General features: G+C 45.2%; 1 protein-coding gene across 2 annotated transcripts in view; it reads right to left on the bottom strand.

The window, feature by feature from the left end:
- SLC24A3 (solute carrier family 24 member 3) overlaps window positions 1-21968 on the bottom strand; it is a 339499-nt gene extending 317531 nt beyond the window's left edge. The window contains exon 1 of one of the 2 annotated variants that reach the window (XM_065589824.1): window positions 21274-21968. In XM_065589824.1, coding sequence (XP_065445896.1) covers window positions 21274-21490 — 217 coding nt within the window. In that variant the 5' untranslated portion in view covers window positions 21491-21968. The remainder of the gene's footprint in view (window positions 1-21273) is intronic. The other variant, XM_065589823.1, reaches the window with a different exon arrangement.
- Between the last annotated feature and the right edge of the window lie 234 nt (window positions 21969-22202).

The raw sequence follows: 22202 nt of genomic DNA, 5'->3' as shown, positions 1-22202 counted from the left end.
ACCCCTCTGATACTTGCCACCTTAAAAAAAATGCTTCGGGAGTGAATTAGGGTTACTGACCCCCAATTAAAGGCATTCTCACATTGCCAGAGCAGTGCAAAATGAGACTCAGGCCCAAATATGTAGCTTTGCAACACACACAGCTTCTGTAAATCTCATGGTCTCAGACAATCTTTTACCAAACACACACACCTCTGAGGCTTGCTGCAGTGTCATTAGCACTATTAAAATCACTGATTTGGGTCTGACTAAATCCCCAGGCAACTAAAAAATCTTGCAGTTAGGTGCTGTATAGGGTAGATGCTGTACTGACTTTTCACATTGAAATCCCATTGCCATCAGAAGAACATTTGGTCCATTGACTATCTTGACCACCGTGGTAGGCAGCGTTGTAGAAGACACTTAGCTACTTAGGGTATGTCTAAACTCATGTTGGCATGTAGAGTAAACACACACACGTGGCACGCCCAGTCAGCGTGGGCATAAACAGCAGTGCAGATAGTGAGGCATTGCTTAGATTAGTAGAACGCCCTACACACCTCAGTCTCCAGCGTATATACCCTGTACAGGGTCTCTACTCGCCAAAGCAGTGTCTCCTACGTCTACATTGCTATTTTTAGCAGTGGAGCCTTTCCCTGCCGCCAGAGCCTTTCACTGTAGCCTGTCGCTCCATAGGGAGTGCCTGGGCTTTTCTAGACACTGCAGTAACTGTAGACATAGCCGTAGGCACAAGCTACTTAAGCACTGCATAACTCTGAGGCGGTACATAGCCAGTCAATGGAGCTACCCCCATGCTTAAAGCGGAGGCTGACCCTTGCTGAATCAGGGTCTTAAAGAGTTAACGTCACTCCCGCTGTCCCTAGAGGTACTGCCGACTGTGACACTTTCCAGCTAACAGAGATACCACCATCTTTTCATGGAATTACCATTTTCTGCACAGTCTGGGACTGAGCCAAAGTCCACTGAGATCAACAGACGTTTTTCCACGGATTTCAATGGGGTTTGGAGGAGGACCTATACCCTTTCTGAAATCTGCTGTTGCACATTGCACTGGAATGGTAAGAGTGATGAGCACGGAGCGACACAAGAAGACAATGCTCCTAGAACGTATACTGAGATAGTATTTGTTGCTCAGATGTTGAGCTATTCCAAACAAGGATTTTTGTTCTTTACTTTTAGGGTAAAGAATAAACAGGAACCCGAAACATATAATAATGAATAATAAATAGCCAGCAGTACAAAAATAAAATGAATTCACCATTTTTCTTTAAACATCTCCCCTCCCCCAGAATAAAAACACTTGCTTCTTCACCACCCTTCTTAAGAACAAGTGTCTTGCAGCATTCTTGGCAGATCAGGCTATTCTGAACCAGTGTATATTAGTGAACACAAGCTACCTTTAGTGAGAGTTACTTAGAGATTGTAAGCTGTCCGAGGCAGGGACCATCTTTTTGTTCTGTGTCTGTACAGTGCCTAGCACAGAGGGGTCCCAGTCACCACCACAATACCAATAAATAAGCTAAAGTTGCAGCAGGACACCTCATCCGCTCCAAAAACTTTATGAGCACAAGTAATAAGTTAAGAGGAAGGACTTGTGCATTGTGGGGGATAAGCCACTTGCCCCCCAAACCTGGGAGGCTCATGGCCACCACACCCAAGAGGAGGTGGCACAGGGGGTGATGTGGTGGTTGTGGACTCCCTTCTGAAGAGGATGGAGGTATCCATCTGCCAGCCTGATACATCTGTGGGAGCTGTGCTGTCTGCTTGGAGCCCACATCCAAGACATTACAGAAAGGATGCCAAGGCTCATCCATCCCTCTGACCGCTACCCCATGCTGCTCATCCACACGGGTACTAATGATACGGCCATGTCTGACCCGGAGCAGTGGCTACAGGACTGTGGAGTGAGAATGAAAGGTTTGAGGTGCAGATTGTATTCTCATTCATCCTCCTGCTGGAGGGGAAGGGCTCAGGCAGAGACATGTGCATCGTGGAGATGAATGCAAGGCTGCACAGATTATATCTGTGGGAGGGCTTCAGCCTTCTCGACTATGGGAGGCTGTACTGGGAAGGAATAGATAGGGTCCAGCTGGCCAAGAAAGGGAAGAGTATCTTCATGCATCAACAACTCACTAACCTAGTGAGGAGCACTTTAAAACTAGGTTCAAAGGGGGGGGGAATGTCACAAAAGCCCATGGGTGAGCACAAAACAGTGTGATCTTAACATACAGCAAGATGTTGGGAGGACATGGAAAATTACAATAAGGTCATAGAAGCTACAAGAGGAAAACTAGTGGGAGAATCTGCTCAATATCTTAGATGTCTATACACAAATGCAAGGAGCATGGGGGGGAAATAGGAAGAAGTGGAAGTATTAGTACACAAGTTAAAATACGACTTAACTGGCAACACAAAGACTTGGTGGGATAAATCTCATGGCTGGAATATTGGTACAGAAGGGTATAGCTTTTTCAGGAAGAACTGGCAGAGGAAAAAAAACGGGGGAGGTATTGCATTATACATTAACAACAGGTACACTTGTTCTGCGGTCCAGAAGTGGGTGAGAGGCAGACAAGTTGAAAGTCTCTGGGTAAAGATTAAAAAGAGAAAAAAGAATAGGGACAACATCATGGAGTCTACTATACACCAGCAAATCGGGAAGAGGAGATGGATGAGGCATTTCTACAACAAACATCCAAGACAAAACCTGGTAGTAATGGGGGATTTTAACTACCCAGACATCTGTTGGAAAAGTAATTCAGCAAAACACACAATGTCCAATAAGTTCTTGGAATGTTTGGGGGACAACTTTTGTTACAGTAAGTGGAAGAGAAACCAAGAGGCAGCCGTTTTAGATTGATTCTGAGCAACAGGGAGGAACTGTTGCAAATCTGAAGAGGGAAGGCACTTTAGGTGAAAGTGAGCATGAAATGATAGATTTCACGATTCTAAGGAAAGGAAGGAGAGCAGCAGAATAAGGAAAATAGGCTTCAAAAAGCAGACTTTACCTACCAGTCTTCTGAATTTGCTAATGTTCCAGGGGAAGAAAATCTAAAGGATACAGGAGTTCAGGACAGCTTTTAGTTTCTCAAGAAGACCATATTAAAGTCACAACTGCAAACTATCCTGATGCAAAGGAAAGACAGGAAGAATATGATTGGGATATGGAACAACTTCTATATGAAAGAAATTAAAAAAACTGGGACTGTTCAGCTTAGAAGAGAGACAATTAGGGGGGAATATAATAGAGGTCTATAAAATCATGAATGGTGTTGAGAAAGTGAATAAGGAAATGTTATTTACCCTTCATATAACACAGGAACTAGGGGTAACCCAATGAAATTAATAGGGAGCAGGTTTAAAAAAAACAAACATAACGAAGTACTTCTTCACAAAATGCAGTGTCAACCTGTAGACCTCATTGCCAGGAGATATTTGGAAGTCCAAAAGTGTAATTGGGTTCAGAAATAATTAGATAAGTTCTTGGAAGACAGGTCCATCAATGGCTATTAGCCAGGATGGTCAGAGATCCAACTTCATGGTCTGGGTGTCCCTGAGCCTCTGACTACCAGAAGCTGGGACTGGATGACAGGTGATGGATTACGTGATAATTGCCCTGTTCTCTTCATGCCCACTGAAGCATCTGGCACTAGCCATTGTTGGGCTAGATGGACTATTGGTCTTACCCAGTATGGCCATTCTTATGTTAATATTAATGGCCAATATGGGTCCCCAATTTTCAGGGGATCCCCAATGACCTGAAAAATCAAAAAAGGAATCCTACAAAAAGTGGAAACATGGGCAAATTACTAAGGAGGATTACAAAAGAATTGCACAAGCATGATAGGGACAAAAATCAGAAAGGCTCAGGCACAAAATGAGGTATACCTCGCAAAGGACATAAAAGGCAATCAGGAGCCAAAGAAAGGCAAAGAAAAGTATAGGTCCTCTACTCAGTGGGGAAGGAGAACTGATGAAGGAGGAACTGATGACATCAAGTAGGCTAAGGTGTTTAATGCCTATTTTACTTTAGTCTTCACTAAAAAAGTTAATAGTAACTTATCTAAATATTCTTTAACCTGTTCTTTTTCTCTTCTTGCTTGTGTTCCTCTTCCCCTTGTTAACATTAATACCTATGTTGTAAAAGGGGAACGAAAACCACCTGGGGAATTATTGAAGTTAGGCTGACTGCATATATCTGGAGAGATACTGGACCCAGATTATTAACAATCAATTTATAAGCACCTCGAGGAAAATTGACTATTGCTTATCACTCTATGCGGATTTGTCAAAAATAAATCATGCCAAACCAACCTAATTTCCTTCTTTGACAGGCTTACTGGAATACTGGATGAGTGGGGAAGCAGTAGACATGATATCTTGATATTAGTAAGGCTTCTGACATAGTCCCACATGACATTCTCATAGGAAAACTACAGAACTGTGGTCTAGATGCAATTACTGAAAGGTGGATGCATAACTGGTTGAAAGCCTATACTCACAGAGTAGTTAGCAATGGTTCACTGTCAGACTTGGAGGGCATATCCAGCGGGGTCCCACAGGGGTCTGCCCTGGGTCCAGGACTATTCAATATTTTCATTAATGACTTGGAGTGGAGAGTATGCTTACAAGATTTGCGGGTAGAATGTAGATGAGAGGAGTTACAAGTACTTTGCAGGACAGGATTAGAATTCAAAATGACCTTGACAAATTAGAGAATTGATCTGAAGTCAACAAGATGAAATTCAGCAGAGACAAATGCGAAGGAAAGAAAACTCAAATGAACTACAACAAACTGGGGAACAACTGGGAAGGTGGTAATATTGCTGAAAAGCATCTGGGGGGGTTCTAATGGATTGTCTGTCAATATGTGCTACAAACAAGGTTAATGTCATTTTGGGATGTATTATCAGAAGTGTCAGATGTAAGGGGTAATTGTCCTGCTCTACTCAGCGCTGGGGAGGTCTTAGCTGGAGCACTGTGTCCAATTCTGGGTGTCACACTTTAGGAAAGATGTGGACAAACTGGAGAGAGTCCAGAGGAGAGCCACAAAAATGATCAAAGTTTTAGAAAATTTGACCTATGAGTAAAGGTTAAAAAAAATTGGGCATGGTTTAGTCTTGAGAAAAGAAGACAGAAGAAGGACCTGATAACAGTCTCTGACTATGTTAACAGCTGTTATAAAGAGAAAAGTGATCAATTGTTCTCCATGTCCACTGAAGACAGGACATGAAATAACTGGCTTAATCTGCAACAAGGGGGATTTATGCCAGATATTAGGAAAACCTAACTATAAAGACAGGTAAGTAGTGAGACAGGTTACCTAGAGAGGTTGTGGACTCCCCATCACTGGAGGTTTAAGAACAGGTTGGACATACACCTGTCAAGGATAGTCTAGGTTTACCTGGTCCTGCCTTAGAGCAGGGGGCTAAACCTGATGACCTCTCAAAGTCCCTTGCAGCCCATCGTTTTATTATTCTGTGCTACCTTTCCACCTTCATGTGACCAACAGCACTGTCACGAATTCACTCCAATTCTCCGTAAGGCTTTTACCTCCATCTCCAGCAGACGTTCAAAAGCAATTTCAACAAACCTGCACAAAACATGAAATGACCCTATATGCTTTAATATTAACAGATCAGCACAACTGACTGCCCCACCTGCTATGCATTTGGGAAAACTATTCTGCCTTGACACGTCTGAGCTCACTGTTAAGTTTTGCATTAGAGTGAGAGTTTGATGAAGCTGAGGTATGTATTTCTTTATGGTGTCATCTGTATTGGAGGAGTATTGTATATATTTGATACTGCTGTACCATAATGCACTGTATACAGAAAGGAGCAGAGAGAGATTGGAGTGCATTATGGTTTGTACGAGAGTGACTCAAACAGTTTATTATGACAGTTGACATGGCTGAAAGCCCATGACTTGTAAGGTACAGTAACTCCTCACTTAAAGTCGTCCCAGTTAACGTTGTTACGTTGCTGATCAATTAGGGAACATGCTCGTTTAAAGTTGTGTAATGCTCCCTTCTAACGTCCTTTGGCAGCCGCCTTTGTCCACGGCTTGCAGGAAGAGCAGCCCGTCGCAGTTAGCTGGTGGGGGCTTGGAACCAGGGTGGACCGGCAGCCCCCCCTATCAGCTCCCCCTAAGTTCCCTGTGCAGCAGCTGCCCAGCAGGCTAGCAATTGCAGCTGTCCCTCCCCCCACTGCCATGTGCTGCTCCCTGAGACTCCTGCTTGCTGTGCGGGGGGGGAGGGAAGGAAGAGGGGGGCTAATGTCAGGGTGTCCCCCTCCCCCCTGCTCACCCCATCTTCCATAGAGCGGGGGGGGACACCAGGGCTCAGGACGGCGGGAGCTTGCAGCAGCTGCTGTCTCAGCAAGCTGATCTAATTAACAAGGCAGTGTACTTAAAGGGAAAATGCGCATCTCTCTCACACACACAGTGCGTGTCTCTGTCTGCGATGCTCTCTCCCCTCCCTCCATTCCTGCTGCCTTGTAGAGTGTGAGTTAACCCTTGAGGGCTCAGCCAATTGCTAGTTCATCATTTAGCAGTAAGGCTATTCCCTGGGAAATATCCCACCCTCTGACTCCTCCACTTCAACCAAGCTTCACAATCATCATCACTGTGTACCAGTATTAAACTGTTTAAAACTTATACTGTGTTTATATATATACACACACACACACACACAGTATAAGTATACCAGACAAAAGACTATATTATAAATTCCCTGGAACCTAACCCCCCCGCCCCCTCATTTAGATTAATTCTTATGGGGAAATTGGATTCCCTTAACGTCGTTTCGCTTAAAGTTGCATTTTTCAGGAGCATAACTACAACATTAAGTGAGGAGTTACTCTAATTAACAGTTTGCATGGCAAAGTTTTCACTAAAACTCTTCTACTCACCACCCCCTGGAGTTGCATATGTGGCACCTCGCTAAAAATGAGAAACACGGGAGAGAATCCCTTAACACAGTTTGTTCTGCAACTGTCAACTGGGATGGCTCATTTCGATGTACTGCCTAAAATAAACCCCTGCACTGCCCTCACATGCACACACAATGTTCTTCTGAAAATGCTCCCAACGAACTGGGCGGGGGGAGAAGTCAAACAAAACAACCGGGGCGAAGGGAAGGTGCACTCAGAGGAACTGAAAGGCACATCTTCTCCACACAGAAAGGAATGCCCATGTAAGGATAGTTTTCTCTCTCTCTCTGTCCTTAATATTGAAGGATGTTCTGGGCCATCTTAGGGAAAAGAAACAAATATGTTGCTGAATGAATATTACTTTAATAGCAGACCTTTCCATTATTTGAAATTCTGTTAACCTTTTTTTGGCTTGCCTATCAGAAAGGATTCTTTTCTTGGCCTTTAATGTGCTTTTGCATAACAGAAACTATTAACATTTGTTTGAAGTTCTTATTTCAAAAATAGGTGCCGTTAGCAGGAATGAAAGGTGAAGTGACTATTAAAAATAGAAGGTCAAAGAGACAAAGCAGAAGGGAAATTCTCAATCTACAATTCTCTCGAAACAAAAATTCTTACCCCTTTCCAACACTGCAACATATACACATATCACCATCAATAGGGCTCGTTTACTTTTTACCCTTTGGTCGCCTTCAACACTGAAAAAGACTTACATACAGCCTGATCCTGCAAAGGAATTTATGAGAGGCAGTGTGGTCCTATGGTTAGCATAGTAGACTAGGCTGTAGGAGTCCTGGGGTCTAGTCCTAGCTGTGCCACCAGCCTACTAAGTGACCTTGGGCAAGTCATTTCCTGTCTGTAAAATGGAAAGAATGATACTGACTTCCTTTGTAAAGCACTTTGAAATCTACTGATGAAAGAGCTAGGTGGTATTATGCATAACTTCATGCACAGAGGAATTCCCATTGAAGTCAACTGCACTACGCTCATGCTTCAAGTGAAGCTCGTGCTTTGGCAAGTCAGAGCCAAGTTCCTATGGGCAAAAGCCATCATCTCTTGCCTGTCTCAAGTATTATACATGAGACTGGCAAGAGATGATGGCTCTTGAAGGTAAAGAATGGTCAACACATGGGGAAGCTTCAATTTCGGGTTGGCACAGCAGCTGGGTTTACAGCCCAAGGGAATATTTAAAGGCAACTAAATTCATGTCTTTGAATTATTTTTACAGCCAGTGCACACCTAAAGACAGTTTTATTTTCAGTGGAGATTGTAACACTCCCACCACCACATCCACTAATATCATGGAATTTCCCACAATCTTCTGCTTCCTCACACAAAAGACCCAGGTGAGGAGGAAGGGTGTTACCTATGTGGCGTGTTCCTTTCCCCTCACCTCCAAGCTTATGGACACAGTCCACCAGGAATCCCCAGTTCCATGCAGGGGACAGCATTAGGGGACCATTATGATCCCCCTTGAACTACCTGGCCGTGGTATGGAACTGCTCCCCTGGAGGAGGGTTCCTGAGCTGTCCATAGGTGTGGGAGCACTTAGATGCCCTTTGCTTCCTTATCAGGCATGCATGTAGATGTCTTACCTCTAGTAGACCCCAGATGGATCTCAGGAGATCTCTGGCTAGAAACCCACCCCCTCCTGACAGGAGAATTCAGTGGAAACCAGGCAACTTAAAACTCCCTGAGTTGCCATTCAGCTGCATAGGTTATTCCCACAGACAGGAGAAGTCAGTCCTTAGCTTGGGGCCTAATAGTAGCTGGCAGCGCATGGCAGACAAACACGTAATTAGCTTCCACCAAGTACATTTCCAGTTGTCTTCAGCCCTGGCTGACGCTGATCTTACTCTAGTGAAAAGTTATTTCTGTGTTATTTGCAATATCGCTTTTTTGTGCGGAGATGCATGAAGATTAGTGAAGGGCTCCAACAGTTTGGGGATTTGGTCTCAATTAAGCACCCACAAACTTCAGATGTTTCTGAACCTCTTAAATCTAGAAAGTCAGCTGGGTGAACAATCTCTGGGTCATGGTCTTCAGTCTTTCCTGCTTCTGGCATCAGTACAAGAGCAGTGAGCTGAATTCTCTCTTGCCCTGCATCCTACGTAGCCATTTACAGCAGCGTAAAGTGGATGTATTTTCACTTGGGGCCAGAGTCCCCTTTCGCTTATAATTATTTTACACCCGTGTAAATCCACTGACTTCAATGGTGTGAGAAAAGAACGAGGCTCTGCCACTCTGCTGATTTCGTGCACAAACTTTGCACTGGCGTAAATGACTACACAAGCCGTCTCGGAAAACCTCTGCTTTTCTGCTTGCAGTCCAGGACAAAGTTCAGGGGTGTTGGAGAACAAAAGTGATGTAAAAAAAAAAATCAAAAATGTGAATTTCTTTTAACCCAAAAGGTTCTGGTTTACAATTTTAGGCAAGAGTTCAGGTTGGGGGGGGGGTGGAGAGGGAGGCAAGGGGGTGTTAATCGAAACATTCCTGACGAGAAGGCAGATGATTTTGAGAGTCCAGATGTCATCTTCATGGGATTCAAAAGTGAAGTAATTCATGTAGGGGTTATCTGGTCAACAGGATTTGCTGTCTGGTCAGGACTAGATGTTAGGTGTGGTCTTTGAGGTAAAGGCTAGTGAATTATCCAGTAAACCACCCACATGTATTTTGCCTCTAGAGATTAAACAGTTTGCTTTTATTTGAAATCTCACTATGCAGTGGCACAGATGTATTCTTTGGGGGCAGAGTTATGTAAGCCAGTTTGGGGTATCTTTTGCTGGAAGCCAAAAGAAAGAAAGATGAAACTGGCCCTTGTGTGTAGTTTCAGCTAGCTAACGGCAAAATCCCCAGTCACGTTGTCCTTGACATTAAATAATGCAAGGACAAGCTGTTCTAAAGCTGGGAAAGGATCTAATATTCTACCAGTCATACTCAGAGATGGAACCTTAGTCCCTTTCATATCAGCAGGGAGTTTGTGCACTAACTTTAGACTGTGTCAAAACTTTTCAGAAGTTTTCCCCACCAATACTATAACCAGTTCAGCTCTAGCATAGACCAACCTTGACATTTTAACCACTGTGTTATCTAACCTTACTCAGAGCATGTCTAGAGGAAATGGTGGTTAAAATGCCAGCACCCATCAATGTTGTCTACACTAGTACTCCACCCCCTGTTAGCATTGGTGAAGCTGCAGCAGTGGAAAATTTCAGGGTAGAATTATCAAGAGCACCTACCTCTTTTCCCACAGAAGTAAAACTTCCTATAGAGCAGGCCAAGGCTGAGTGCTTTTGAAAATCCCCTGCTTAAAGTCTCCTCTAGACAAAGCAATAGACAATGTCAACAATGAAAAAACATCAGAGGGGTAGCCGTGTTAGTCTGAATCTGTAAAAAGCAACAGAGGGTCCTGTGGCACCTTTAAGACTAACAGAAGTATTGGAGCATAAGCTTTCATGGGTAAGAACCTCACTTCTTCAGATGCAAGAAGTGAGGTTCTTGGGAGCATAAGCTTTCGTGGGTAAGAACCTCACTTCTTGCATCTGAAGAAGTGAGGTTCTTACCCACGAAAGCTTATGCTCCAATACTTCTGTTAGTCTTAAAGGTGCCACAGGACCCTCTGTTGCTTTTTAATGAAAAAACAAACACTCGCTGAAGAAATATACAATCAGAACACAACTACACAGTGGTTGCTCACATTAACATAACGTGAATTCAAGTGTGGCAATTCACAGCTCTACTCCAGCAAGTTGCAAATTCTCTCACAGGCCTTGGAAGGGAAGGGAATCATTGTAAGGCAGCAGCCTTGTCAAGAGCTTATTACTATTTCTGTGAGAAAACGACCTCTTTTCAAAATTACCCAATGAAACCGCACCAGAGTGGAAACAACCAGATGCTTCTATCAGACACTTTAATTCATGAACTCATTCTCACTTGAAAAAGGCAACAAAAAGCCCTCAGCATTATCTAGCTACACAAAGCGGGAATAGTCTCTCAAAAAGATCAGGCCAAATGATAAGGCCCTGTATTTGTGGACTTTTTTAAAAAAACACCTAAGCATGGATGCAACTGTCATTAAAATAAAACATTGTGCAATCCACACTAAACGTGTCCTGATGGAAAATGCTCTCACTATGCATATTGGGAATCAGGCTAAAGCAGTGTTGCCAACTCTTGTGATTTTATCGTGAGTCTCAGTCTATGCGGTGCTTTTCTTAAAGCCCCAGCTCCTAGAGGCATATGATTAGAGGACAATCTTTAAAAAGGGAAGCAAAGAGGACCGGGGAAATATAGACCAGTCAACCTAACCTCAATATCTTGAAAGATAGTGGAACAAATTATTAAACCATCGATTTGTAAGCATGTAAAAGATAGTAGAGTTATAAGAAATGGCCAACAAGAATTTGTCAAGAACAAATCATGTCAAACCAACCTAATTGCCTTCTTTGATAGGGATCCTGGAATAGTTGGTGGGGAGGCAGGGGGACGGAAGCTGCAGACATGATAGATCTTGATTTTAGTATGGCTTTTGACACAGTCCCACATGACAGTCTCATAAGAAAACTAGGGAAATGTGGTTTAGATGAAGCTACAGTAAGGTGGGTGCATAACTGGCTGAAAGACCACACTCGCAGAGCAGTTATAAATGGTTCACTGTCAAACAGAGGGCATACCTGGTGGGGTCACACAGGGATCTGTCCAGGGTCCGGTACTATTTAACATTTTCATTAATGATTTGGATAATGGAGTGGAGCATATGCTTCTAAAATTTGCAGGTAACATCAAGCTGGGCAGGGTTGCAAACACTTGGAGGGCAGGGTTAGAATTCAAAAGAACTTTGACAAGTTGGAGAATTGCTCTGAAATCACCTAGATGAAATTCAGTAATGAAAAGCGTGAAATACTACACTTAGGAAGAAAAACCTCAAATGAACAGGCGAGGTGGCTAGTACTGAAGAAAAGGACTGAGGGTTATAGTGGATCACAAACTGAATCAGTCAACAATGTGATGCAGTTGCAAAATAGGGTAATATTCTAGGATGTATTAATAAGAGTGTCGTATTTAAGACAAGGGAGGTAATTGTCCCAATTTACTCGGCACTGGGGAGGCCTCAGCAGGAGTACGGTGTCCAGTTTTGGGCCCCCCTCTTTAGAAAAGATGTTAACAAATTAGAAAGATTCCAGAAGAGAGCAACAAAAATGACAAAAGGTTTAGAAAACCTGACCTATGAGGACAAGTTAGAAAAACGGGGCATGTTTAGTCTTGAGAAAAGAAGACCAGGGGGACGGGGACCCCATAAGTCTCCAAATATGTTAAGGGCTGCTATAAAGAGGATGGTGATCAATTGTTCTCCATGACCACTCAAGGTAGGACAAGCAGTAATCAGATTAGTCCACAGCAAGCGAGATTTAGGTTAGATATTTGGAAAAACTTTCTAACTAGAAGCACATTCCAAGGGTAGTTCTGGAATCCCCATCACTGAAGGTTTTTAATAACAGATTAGGCCACTGGTTCTCAACCAGGGGTACACGTACCCCTCAGGGTACGCAGAGGTCTTCCGGGGATACATCAACTCATCTAGATATTTGCCTAGTTTTACAACAGGCTACAGAAAATGCACTAGCAAAATCAGTACAAACAAATTTCATGCAATGACTTGTTTATGCCACTCTACATACTGTACAAGGAAATGTAAGTACACTATTTATATTCCAATCAATTTATTTTATAATTATATGGTAAAAATGAGAAAGGAAGCAATTTTTCAGTAACACTGACATTTCCTGTATTTTTAGGTCTGTTTTTGTAAGCAAGTAGTTTTTAAGTGAGGTGAAACTGGGGGTAACACCACAAATCAGATTCCTGAAAGGGGTACAATAGTCTGGAAAGGTTGAGAGACACTGGGTTAGATAAATACCTGTCAGGGATGGTCCAGTCATATTTGGCCTGACTCAGCACAAGGGGCTGGACTAGCTGATGTCTCAAGGTCCCTCCAGCCCAACTTCTCTGATTCTATAATCTTGGTTATCACTTAAAAAAAAATTCAAATCCTCACAGGTTCAGAGAAGCTTGAAAGTATCCCTCAAGAGCAACCAAAAGACTCAGAAACCAGAAGGCAAATATAAAGAACTCCAAGTTTATTGTTTTCTTAAAAATCTCATGATTCTTGGGGACCTGGCTCCTGATTGACAGATATCTACGCAACTCAATCCAGTTCAAGTGACAGTTCACTGAAAGATTTTATTTTTCCTTTAGACAATTTTTCCTGCTACAAAACATGTATCAGCTCCCAATTTAGAGAGCTGGAGACAGATGAAACGGAGCAAACAAAGTGGCCTGGGGCAGATGACTGCCTTAAAAGCATGAAACCGCTAAAAGAAGTCAATAAAGGGGGAAAGGATGTGTCACAGCTATGCTACCTGTCCCCATCCTGGTCTCTCAGAGCATGCCCTCAGGTGTCGGGCCTCTCACCTGTACCTCTTCTAGCGTGGCACTCTGCGGTTCTTTCACTCTTAGGTCAGACCAGAGCTTACAGCTCCCTGTGTATGAACACTGCTTACCCAGCAGATTCCACTGGGTGTGGCACCTGTGGTTCTTCCCTTCAGGAGTCCGTGACCAGTAGTGAACAGAGAGACTAGATGGCCTTCTTAATAGCAAAGTGTTGTTTAATTTTACCAATAGCAACAAAGTATTTAAACCTACACAGGTCTATCTTACCTAGAGCCCTACCACCACTCCGTGATGGAGGCCTAGGCAGGCCTAGCTTCCTCAGAGAACTCAACAGGTGCCAGTATCCGGCTGGTTTCCGTGACATCAGCACCCTGATAACTTCTCCAATTTTCAAAGAGTCCCTTAAAATTCAGCCACAGTCCCTCATTTCTTCTCATTTCCTGAGCATTTGTCCTTCTTGACCAAACCAGGCCAGTAAGACAACTGCACCCAGGAGGTAGTCTTCACAGCTAATCGTTGTCTCTTCACAACCCTTAAGTGTTTACTGAGGAGTGGCATATCTTGAGCCATTGTTTCCTCCCTGCCTGCTTTTTCTTATAGCCCACTATTAAACTGATATATTCAGACAGTGAACATCTCAATAACCAGGTCATCCTGCAGCCTCCATACAGTACTACAGTGCAACTCCATGTTCATCACATAAAGAAAGAAAGTAATTCAGATGGTGAGATGTGACTGAGTTTCACTTAGCAGGAATTTCTGGAACAATCTGGTATATTTCACTATTCAGAGACGACTTAGCCATGATGGAACAAGAGAAATTTTCACCTGTACCTCCCTCACCACCACCAGGAAGCCATCCCACTGCTACATAAGGAGACTTTATAACCAGGATTCTGAAAAGGAATGTGTGATTTTGGTGGTTCTGTTTTTTAAAGGGAGGCCTTGATCTTCAGGAAATGCTGAGCACCTGCCTTTTGGAAATCAGACCCCTTTAAACTATTTTAATTAGGGCTTGTAACTGGGTGCACTCACCACTACGCGCCCCCTCGGGGCCAGGCATGGCACAGCAGCTCCCTGCTGGATTAGCATCCCCTGTCAAAGGTCACTCCAGCAGTTTCTCTGCCTGGTAACTTGTCCGGGGACTCGGGCCTTCAGCTAGGGCAATTTTTAGTCCATCCCGACAGGGAACACAGCGGTCCACACTAGAAATCCCCGAAGATGTCTTTCGCAAAAACAGAACCATCTTCCCCTTTAGCACTCTTTTTCAGCCGCTTCCCTGTCTGATCAGGGGCTCTCCCAGCCTTCCCTCCCTGGAGAGCTTTTCTCCTGCTATAGTAGCAGTTTCCTGGGCTTTCCCCCTTTCACTAACACTTCCTTCCCTGAGCTTCTTGCCTTTATAGGAATCTCCCTCCAGCTTTTTCCCCAGGTGGGCTTTATCGCTACTTAAGCCAGGCTCCTTCTACACAGGAATCATCTGATTGCTGTCAGGTGGGGGCCATTTTGTAATCAGGCAACCTGAGTTCCAGGCTCTCCAGTCCACGGGGCAAACCCACCCTGTTACAGTGCCTGAAAATGGGGGTGCTCCACATCACCGGTCACTTTTCAAAATTCTGCCTTATACAATGAGAACGGGGGGTGAGGTAATATCTTTTATTGGACCAACTAGTGGTGGTGAAAGAGTCAAGCTTTTGAGCTACACAGAGTGCTTCTTCGAGTGCAGAACTTGGTCCCACAAAAGATATCACCTCACGCACCTTTGTCTCTCTAATATCCCGGGACCAACATGGCTACAACAACGCTGCAAACTGACTATCTTATGACCGTTTGAGGGTGATGACAAATTAGTTGGGGGACTCAGTTCAGATCCTACTGGGAAACATCCATTTCACAAAAACCACCGTCACAACCTGGACAAATTGGCACATTTGTTGGCATTGTTGGCAAAGGCACCAGGGAGCAAAGAGGCCTGGAGATTCAGCCATTCACTCTTTAAGGCCCTTATTCAGGATGGCACTTAAGGACATGCCTCACTTTAAAGACATGCTTAAATTCCATCAACGTCACTGAGGGTATGTCTACACTACGCAGTTGTCGCCAAAACTTTTGTCTTTGGTGGGTACTTTAAAAAGCCCCCCCCGCAAAAGACAAAAGTTTTGCCAACGCAAGCAGCAGTGTGAACGCGGCTTTGTCGGCAGGGGGCCTAAAGTTGTGGTGAAGCCACGGTGACAAAGCAGAGCCGTTGGTGAGCGCTGCTGCTGCCTATGCTGTCCTATGGCTAAACAGAGCACTGCCTTCTCCCAGGCTGTCAGTCCAGGACCGTGAACAAGCACTAAATAAACGAACAAGTAATTTCTCACAAGGCTTAACAAGCTCCCTGCAGAAAAGGTCACATATCAGGCTCTGACCTGATGCCCGCCCTGGTTTCTGACAATATATTCCCATAGCCTGGAGTCCACGGACTACAGCAACACATCAGGTTAGGATCAGAGTCACGTGCAACGGCAGTTTCATTCCAGAGGTGTGGAGGACGAACGCTTTTTGGTTTCATTGTATGCTCCTTTAAGTTTGCTTTGAGTTTCTCAGTTCGAATTAACCCAAAGTTCAGCTGACAACTTTTTATGTTGCTCCAGCCACAATAAAGGGGCCTTAAAGAAGGTGGAAGACTGGAGCCTCCCCAGCCAGCAGACAGCTGGCATAAAGACACAGCCCTTGCTCCCAACTGCCCACCCAGTCGTGGGGGAGGGATCAGAGACATGTCAGGGACACGGCCAGAGTGCATTTTGCTACAGCTATTCTCTGCTTCCAATGTCCCATAGTGGGCCATGGGCAGAGGTGATGCATGTGGGGGACATGCGGGGTCACGTGTCTCCCCCCAGATTTGCTGCTTGACTTGTACTGAGCATGCTCACACAGACTGAGCATGCTCAGTAACACTGCTGAAGCCAGCTGCCCTCACTCTGCCCCTCTCCTCCATCCCCCTACTGTCGGCAGGCACGGGTTGTCTCTGGCCACGGGAAGCAGAGCGTAATTTAGATCAGCCCTGAGGTTGTTCTAACTTACACCCTGGGCCTGGTAGACCCTTGCATGGGCCCAGAATAAAGGGATTGCAAATGGCATACAGTAATTTAGTCACTTTTCTCCTCCAACCCTACCCAAATGCAGGAACGATGTAACCAAGCATCAGATTGTAAGTCACTTTTCACAGTAAGCTCTCTGAGACAGGGACTTTGTGTTTGTACACTGCCCAGCACAATGGGGCCTCACTCTTGGTTGGCTCTTATATACAAGCAGAATAAACATGATTAATAATAATTAATAATCAATAATCAGGCTCAGAGCCCTCCTCTGGCCCACGAAGGTCAAAAAGGCAGTGGAACTCAGCTATCCTTTCTGTAAAAGCGGCCTGAATTTTGGATTCATAACAAGACACGGAACCTGACAAAGTTTGCCAGCTTGGCCTTGACTCAGAGTTCGTTCTGAACCCTCAACATGGCTCAAGTTAGAGCAAAACTCCCAAGAGGCCCTGTCCTGCAACCCTTAATCATGTGAGTGGCTCCGTTTGCTCGGATGAGCCTACTCACATGAATAAGGGCTGCAGAACTGGGCCCGGCATTTCCTAACCGCTGTTCCCAAACCACAGGCAATTAAAACAATCCCGGGGAAAGAGTTTTCCCCCTTTTCTCCTGTACACGAGGCCAGCACCCAACGGTCAGGACTCAGAAACCTGCCCCAAAACACTGGAATCATCGCAATCCGAAGGAGGGTGTCGCACTCCTCCCCTCTCCCGTAAAACACGCGTAAGAGTCAGGCTGATGAGCAAGGGGGAAAAATCCCAAGTGCAGGATTTTGGAACCTGTGATTTGTCTCCCTCTCCAGGGGAGTCTTAGAAACAATAAATATTGCTACAGGTAATGAGACACTTCTAAAATTCTCCCTAACCTCCAATCCACTGCACAGTGCAGAGCAGATCCTGGGTGCACTCAGTTACACTCCAACACCACAGACGTGGGTCTGATCTCCATTACACCAGTGTGACTCCACTGACTCCTGATTTAACACCAGCCTGAGGAGGGAGCCAGCCAGGCACCCCAGCTACACATTTCTTTCTGTGCACAGAAAATGCATGTTGTGACTTTGGATTCCCATCCATTTGCACGGAATGCATTTTGGAAGTTCCACGCAACTGTCTAGGGGAAAATATGATGCATGGGAACACACTTTATACAATACTTGTAAGCCCTAGTAAGAAAATATAGCCACAAGTGATGGGTACACCTTTTTTAATTCATACATCGTGTTTCTTCCATGATACATCAATAATACCTAACTTTTATATAATATTTTTCATCAGTTGATCTCAAAGTACTTTACAAAGGAGGTCAGTATCATTTCCCCTTTTTACAGATGGGGAAACTGAGGCACGGAGCGGGACCATGACTTGCCCCAGGTCACCTTGCAGATGAGTGGCAACACTAGGAATAGAATTCAGGTCCCCTGAGTCCCAGTTCAGTCCTCTAGGCAGTAGGCCACACACAGTAAAGATAGTTACCCTTGGTTACCAGTCTCCCCAAGTCCTTTCCTAGGGACAGCTTGCAATCCTCAGCTATTCTCTAGCCTATTTTCCTAAGATTCTTCTAGGTAGACTGAAGTACTTACATGCAAACACAGAGAGAGAAACTAGACTCAGTCCAAACCTTAGAAATGAACAGTGAATATTTACATTTGTAGTGGGGAAGTGTTAGGGACAGAAACTCATTTCACATTTTATTGGGCTTCAGGGGTGTTGTAAAAATCTTGTACTGTCAGGCTGATCTACACAGTCCTATGAGCTCTCTGTCAGTTCTGCCAGCTCTCTCTGGGAAAGAGTCCCACAGTGATGTCTCAGGCAACAGCGCTGCTGAAGTCTCGGGGGAAAGGTGGGTGAAAAGAACAGCTAGGAAAACTGAGAAAAGCAGAAGAGATCAAAGGAGAAAATGTAAAGCAAGGGAAAAATTGAACATGTATTAAATAGGGCTTAGATGATTCAAACATTGTGTTGTTTTAATATTGTCATACTTGGATCTAAAAGGCATTATGAGAACTGAGACTGCTTCCACGTCTCCATGTCAACCCCAGGTCAGCTGGGTACTTAAGCACTTGCGTAACTTTAAGCACATGAATAATCCCAGTGAAGTCATTGAGACTAATGTGTTTAAAGTCAGACACACCTGCTTATATACTTCACTGAGTTAGGGCCTCTGTTCTTAATTTAAAAACTTACATTATAGTGTCTGTTTTAATATAAAGTTAAACACCATAGGGCTAGGCTGAAATCATCTTACTCACACTGAGTAGGCTACAATGGAGCTACTTATGGTATAAGGCATGAGTCAACATAAGGGTGCTATAATCTAGCGCATTGCTTGTGTCTGATCCCATTTTCCAAATAATTGCACAACTTTTGCACAGATTAAAAAATCATTAAAATATAATATGTAGAAATTCCGCCACATACAACCAAGTTAAAACATACAGGCTATCATCAGTCGGTGGAATTTTCAACAGTAGCTAAGTGAATTAGGGGCATAAGTCCCATTGGAAAGTCGATGGGATTTGTGTTCCTCAGTCACTTGAGAGCTTTTGAAAATCCCACTTATTGCGACCTGAATGCACAATGTACCTGCGCCCAGCTCCATCTTGCCACCTTGCTGATGTATATACCGGGGTGCATGTGTGACGCTCAATGATATTTCTCATTTCTCAGATCAGTTTTCAAGCAACACTGACTACGGATGCTGCTAGACACTCACCAAAACTGAATGAAGACAAAAACAGGGTCAGCGGTGACAAAATTTATTAGTACCTGGTGCAGAACATTCTGAACAATTTAAACAAAGTATGGTCACGCTTCTCTCTTATCTCAGTACAGATCTCTACGGCATGTTCTGCCTTTGTTCCACATATGGAGTTCCCTTTGACATCAGTGGGAAAACTGTGCATTCAACCAGTGCAAAATATGCAACAGAAATCCACACTACAGATCACAGAGAATTTTGCCCTACATTTGCACTTTAAAATAGACTTGGTATTCCCCTTTTCCACATGATCTAATAACTGCTCTATAGTAATGCTGTGCAATATTAAGCAGCTGCTATGTTCCATCTCAGAGGTGGCTGCATTTCAGTGGTGTTAGGTTATGCAATTGATATAGAGAGAGGGTAAATCCTGGTTACTTTGAAGTCAATGGCAAAGCTCTCAAAGCAAAGGAGAACGTTGGGATTTTTCTGTAAGAAAGTCATTTATAAAAGTGGAAGATATCTGCATATATTTATATTTAAGATGTTTTCTGTCTTTTCTGATCCTATATTGATCTCTCAAAGTAGAAAGAGCAATGAATATGTTTAAGAAGAAATAGCTTTAATTAAAAAACAATAAGAGCAAAGAAACGTCTAAATAGTTTAGGGGCACTAAGTCCAAAATTACAATAATCCTTCAAAACGTGGTTGTACACGTAATAAATAAAATACTGCATTCAACCATTATTCAGGGTGTTTACAGCCTTTCCTAAATACTACAAACTACCTAGTTCTTTACTTTATACAGTTAAACACTATGAACATTAATGTTCCCTTCGGACCAAATTTAAGCCATTGTACTGCACTTAAAGAAAAATAGCCTTGCACAGTTTTTGCTTACACCGGCATATTTTACATGCAAATATTAATCACGTGTTATAGCTTGATAAGAATATTGTGCGGTATTTTCAATATGTATTCACCAATCATGCAATTTCAGAGACTAGTTTAAGAGAATTTAAGAGAGTGGTTGAATGCACAGTTCTTCTGGAGACCTGGGTTTTAGCCTGCTTAGATCACAAGCGAAATGAGGACAGCGATCTCAGTCCAGGTAGTTTCCTCTGCACATTTGACTACCCCATTTTTCCATGATTGGTTATGTCATCTCAGGAAAGGCCCAGGACTGGGAAGCGTGAGGAGTGGGATTGTGTTGGTGCTCAGATCTGAGGCTGTGGAAATTGAACAGGCACTGAGCTTAAAGTGGACTGTCAATCTCACTGAGGACTGCAGAAATTCAAAAACAGATTTGAAAAAGGCACATACAAAGCAAAATGTGAAGATTCCCATGGCACCATAAGCACAAGTGATGGGATCTCACTAATACTAATCAAAACTGGAGGAACTGAAAGCAATGTCTAAGTCACGCCAAAAAGTCACCTTTTATTAGTTATTTTTACATTCACAGCAAGTGAGGAGTGTTAATGCATATAGCATAAGGTGAAGTTATATTCTATGTAGAGGAATGTGAAAGATATTGTCCATCTTTTCACTGTGCTGAAGGAAACCCAGGTGGTTATGTGCACAGCTACCGAGGTGGAGGTAAGTGCAGGAGACAGAATGTTACATATAAACATATTTATGGAGTGAGACCAGCTACAACAACTTTTCCTCACTTTCTTTCCTAGGTGTCATGCTAGAGGTCACTTTAGCAGCACACCTGCCAGTAAATGACCCTGATTAGCGAATATCTTTAGCTATTCGGCACAACTCAGCGGTAGGAGCTGGTCTCTTGGACTCCAGGAGGTGACAGTGACTTCTTGGAGACCACCAAGAGCCCGACCGGTGCTGACTGCACAGCTACAGAGCTATCACATTCACGCACACAAAAGCCAGCGAAAAAGGGTTGGATTGAATACCTGAACAGCCACGGATCGTGACCCTTCTCTGGGGATACCTGCCATTGAACTAACACACCCGGAGAGCCCCTCCTTCCCCCCCAGGGAAGCAGAACCCCTAGAATGAACTCCATCCCCGGCCCCGGGGGATCACCCACCCCCCCGAGACACGGCCCCCGGAGGGATAATCGATGGCCGCGCCAGGGGCTGGGGACTCACCGGATCGCCCAGCCCAGCTGGAGAGGGAAGCCAGGAGCAGCGTGAGCGAGCCCACGAGGCAGAGCCGAGCCAGCAGCAGCTCCCTCCTTCTCGGGCGAGCCTGGCTCCGGTGCCGGTTCCCGGGCGGCAGCGGCAGCAGCATCTCCGGCCGGGAGACCCGAGCCCCGGCCACCGCCGGCGGGACTGGCTGCCGCCGCTTCTCCTTCGCCGCCTCCATGGGCTGGCGAGGCGGCCCAGGCGCCAGGAGGGGACGGGGGGCTGCGGGGCGCGCTGGGGGCGCTGCCAGGCGCGGAGCTCCAAGGGGGGGACCCCCCGCTCGGCTCGGCGCGGCGCAGGAGGCTGCCTGGCCCCTACTCCATGCCGCGCCGGGGTGCAGGGGCAGCGGCCCGGGGAGCGGCGGCGGCGGGCGGTGCCATGGATGGGGCGCCGAGGGCAGCAGCAGCCGGAGTCGAGCCCCCAGCCTGTGTGCAGCCGCTTGCTCAGCCAGCCCGGCGAGGGGCGGAGGAGGGAGACACACACGCGGGCAGGGGAGGGGGAGGCGGCCAGGAGCCACCCGACGCTTTCCGATCCGCCCCGAGTGCCTTCGCCGCGGTCCCCCGCTTTCCCCAGCCCTGGGCGGGCGGGCGGGGCTCCGGGGGGAGCCGCGCTGCAGCGAGGGGCGCCCCCCCCGGGCTGGTCCCCGGGCACTGGGGTGGAGGAGTGTGTGTGTGTTTGGGGGTCCCCCATACACTACCCCCGCCCCACACAGCCAGGTGTGGGCTGCTTCACGCACCCCAGCCCAGCCAGCCTCTCCCCTGGAGGGGGCGGCCCAGGGCGACCAGAGGGCCCCATAGTATCAGGGCCATGCCGATATTAGGGGCTTTGTCTTATATAACCCCCCCACCACCACCACCGAAAAAAGTGTCCCCATTTTTCACACTTGCTCTCTG

The sequence above is a fragment of the Chrysemys picta genome, chromosome 3 (genome assembly GCF_011386835.1).
Source record: "Chrysemys picta bellii isolate R12L10 chromosome 3, ASM1138683v2, whole genome shotgun sequence".
Lineage (NCBI taxonomy): Eukaryota > Metazoa > Chordata > Testudines > Emydidae > Chrysemys > Chrysemys picta.
The sequence above is the reverse complement of the archived record's forward strand: the minus strand, read 5'-3'. Positions and strand labels throughout refer to the sequence as shown.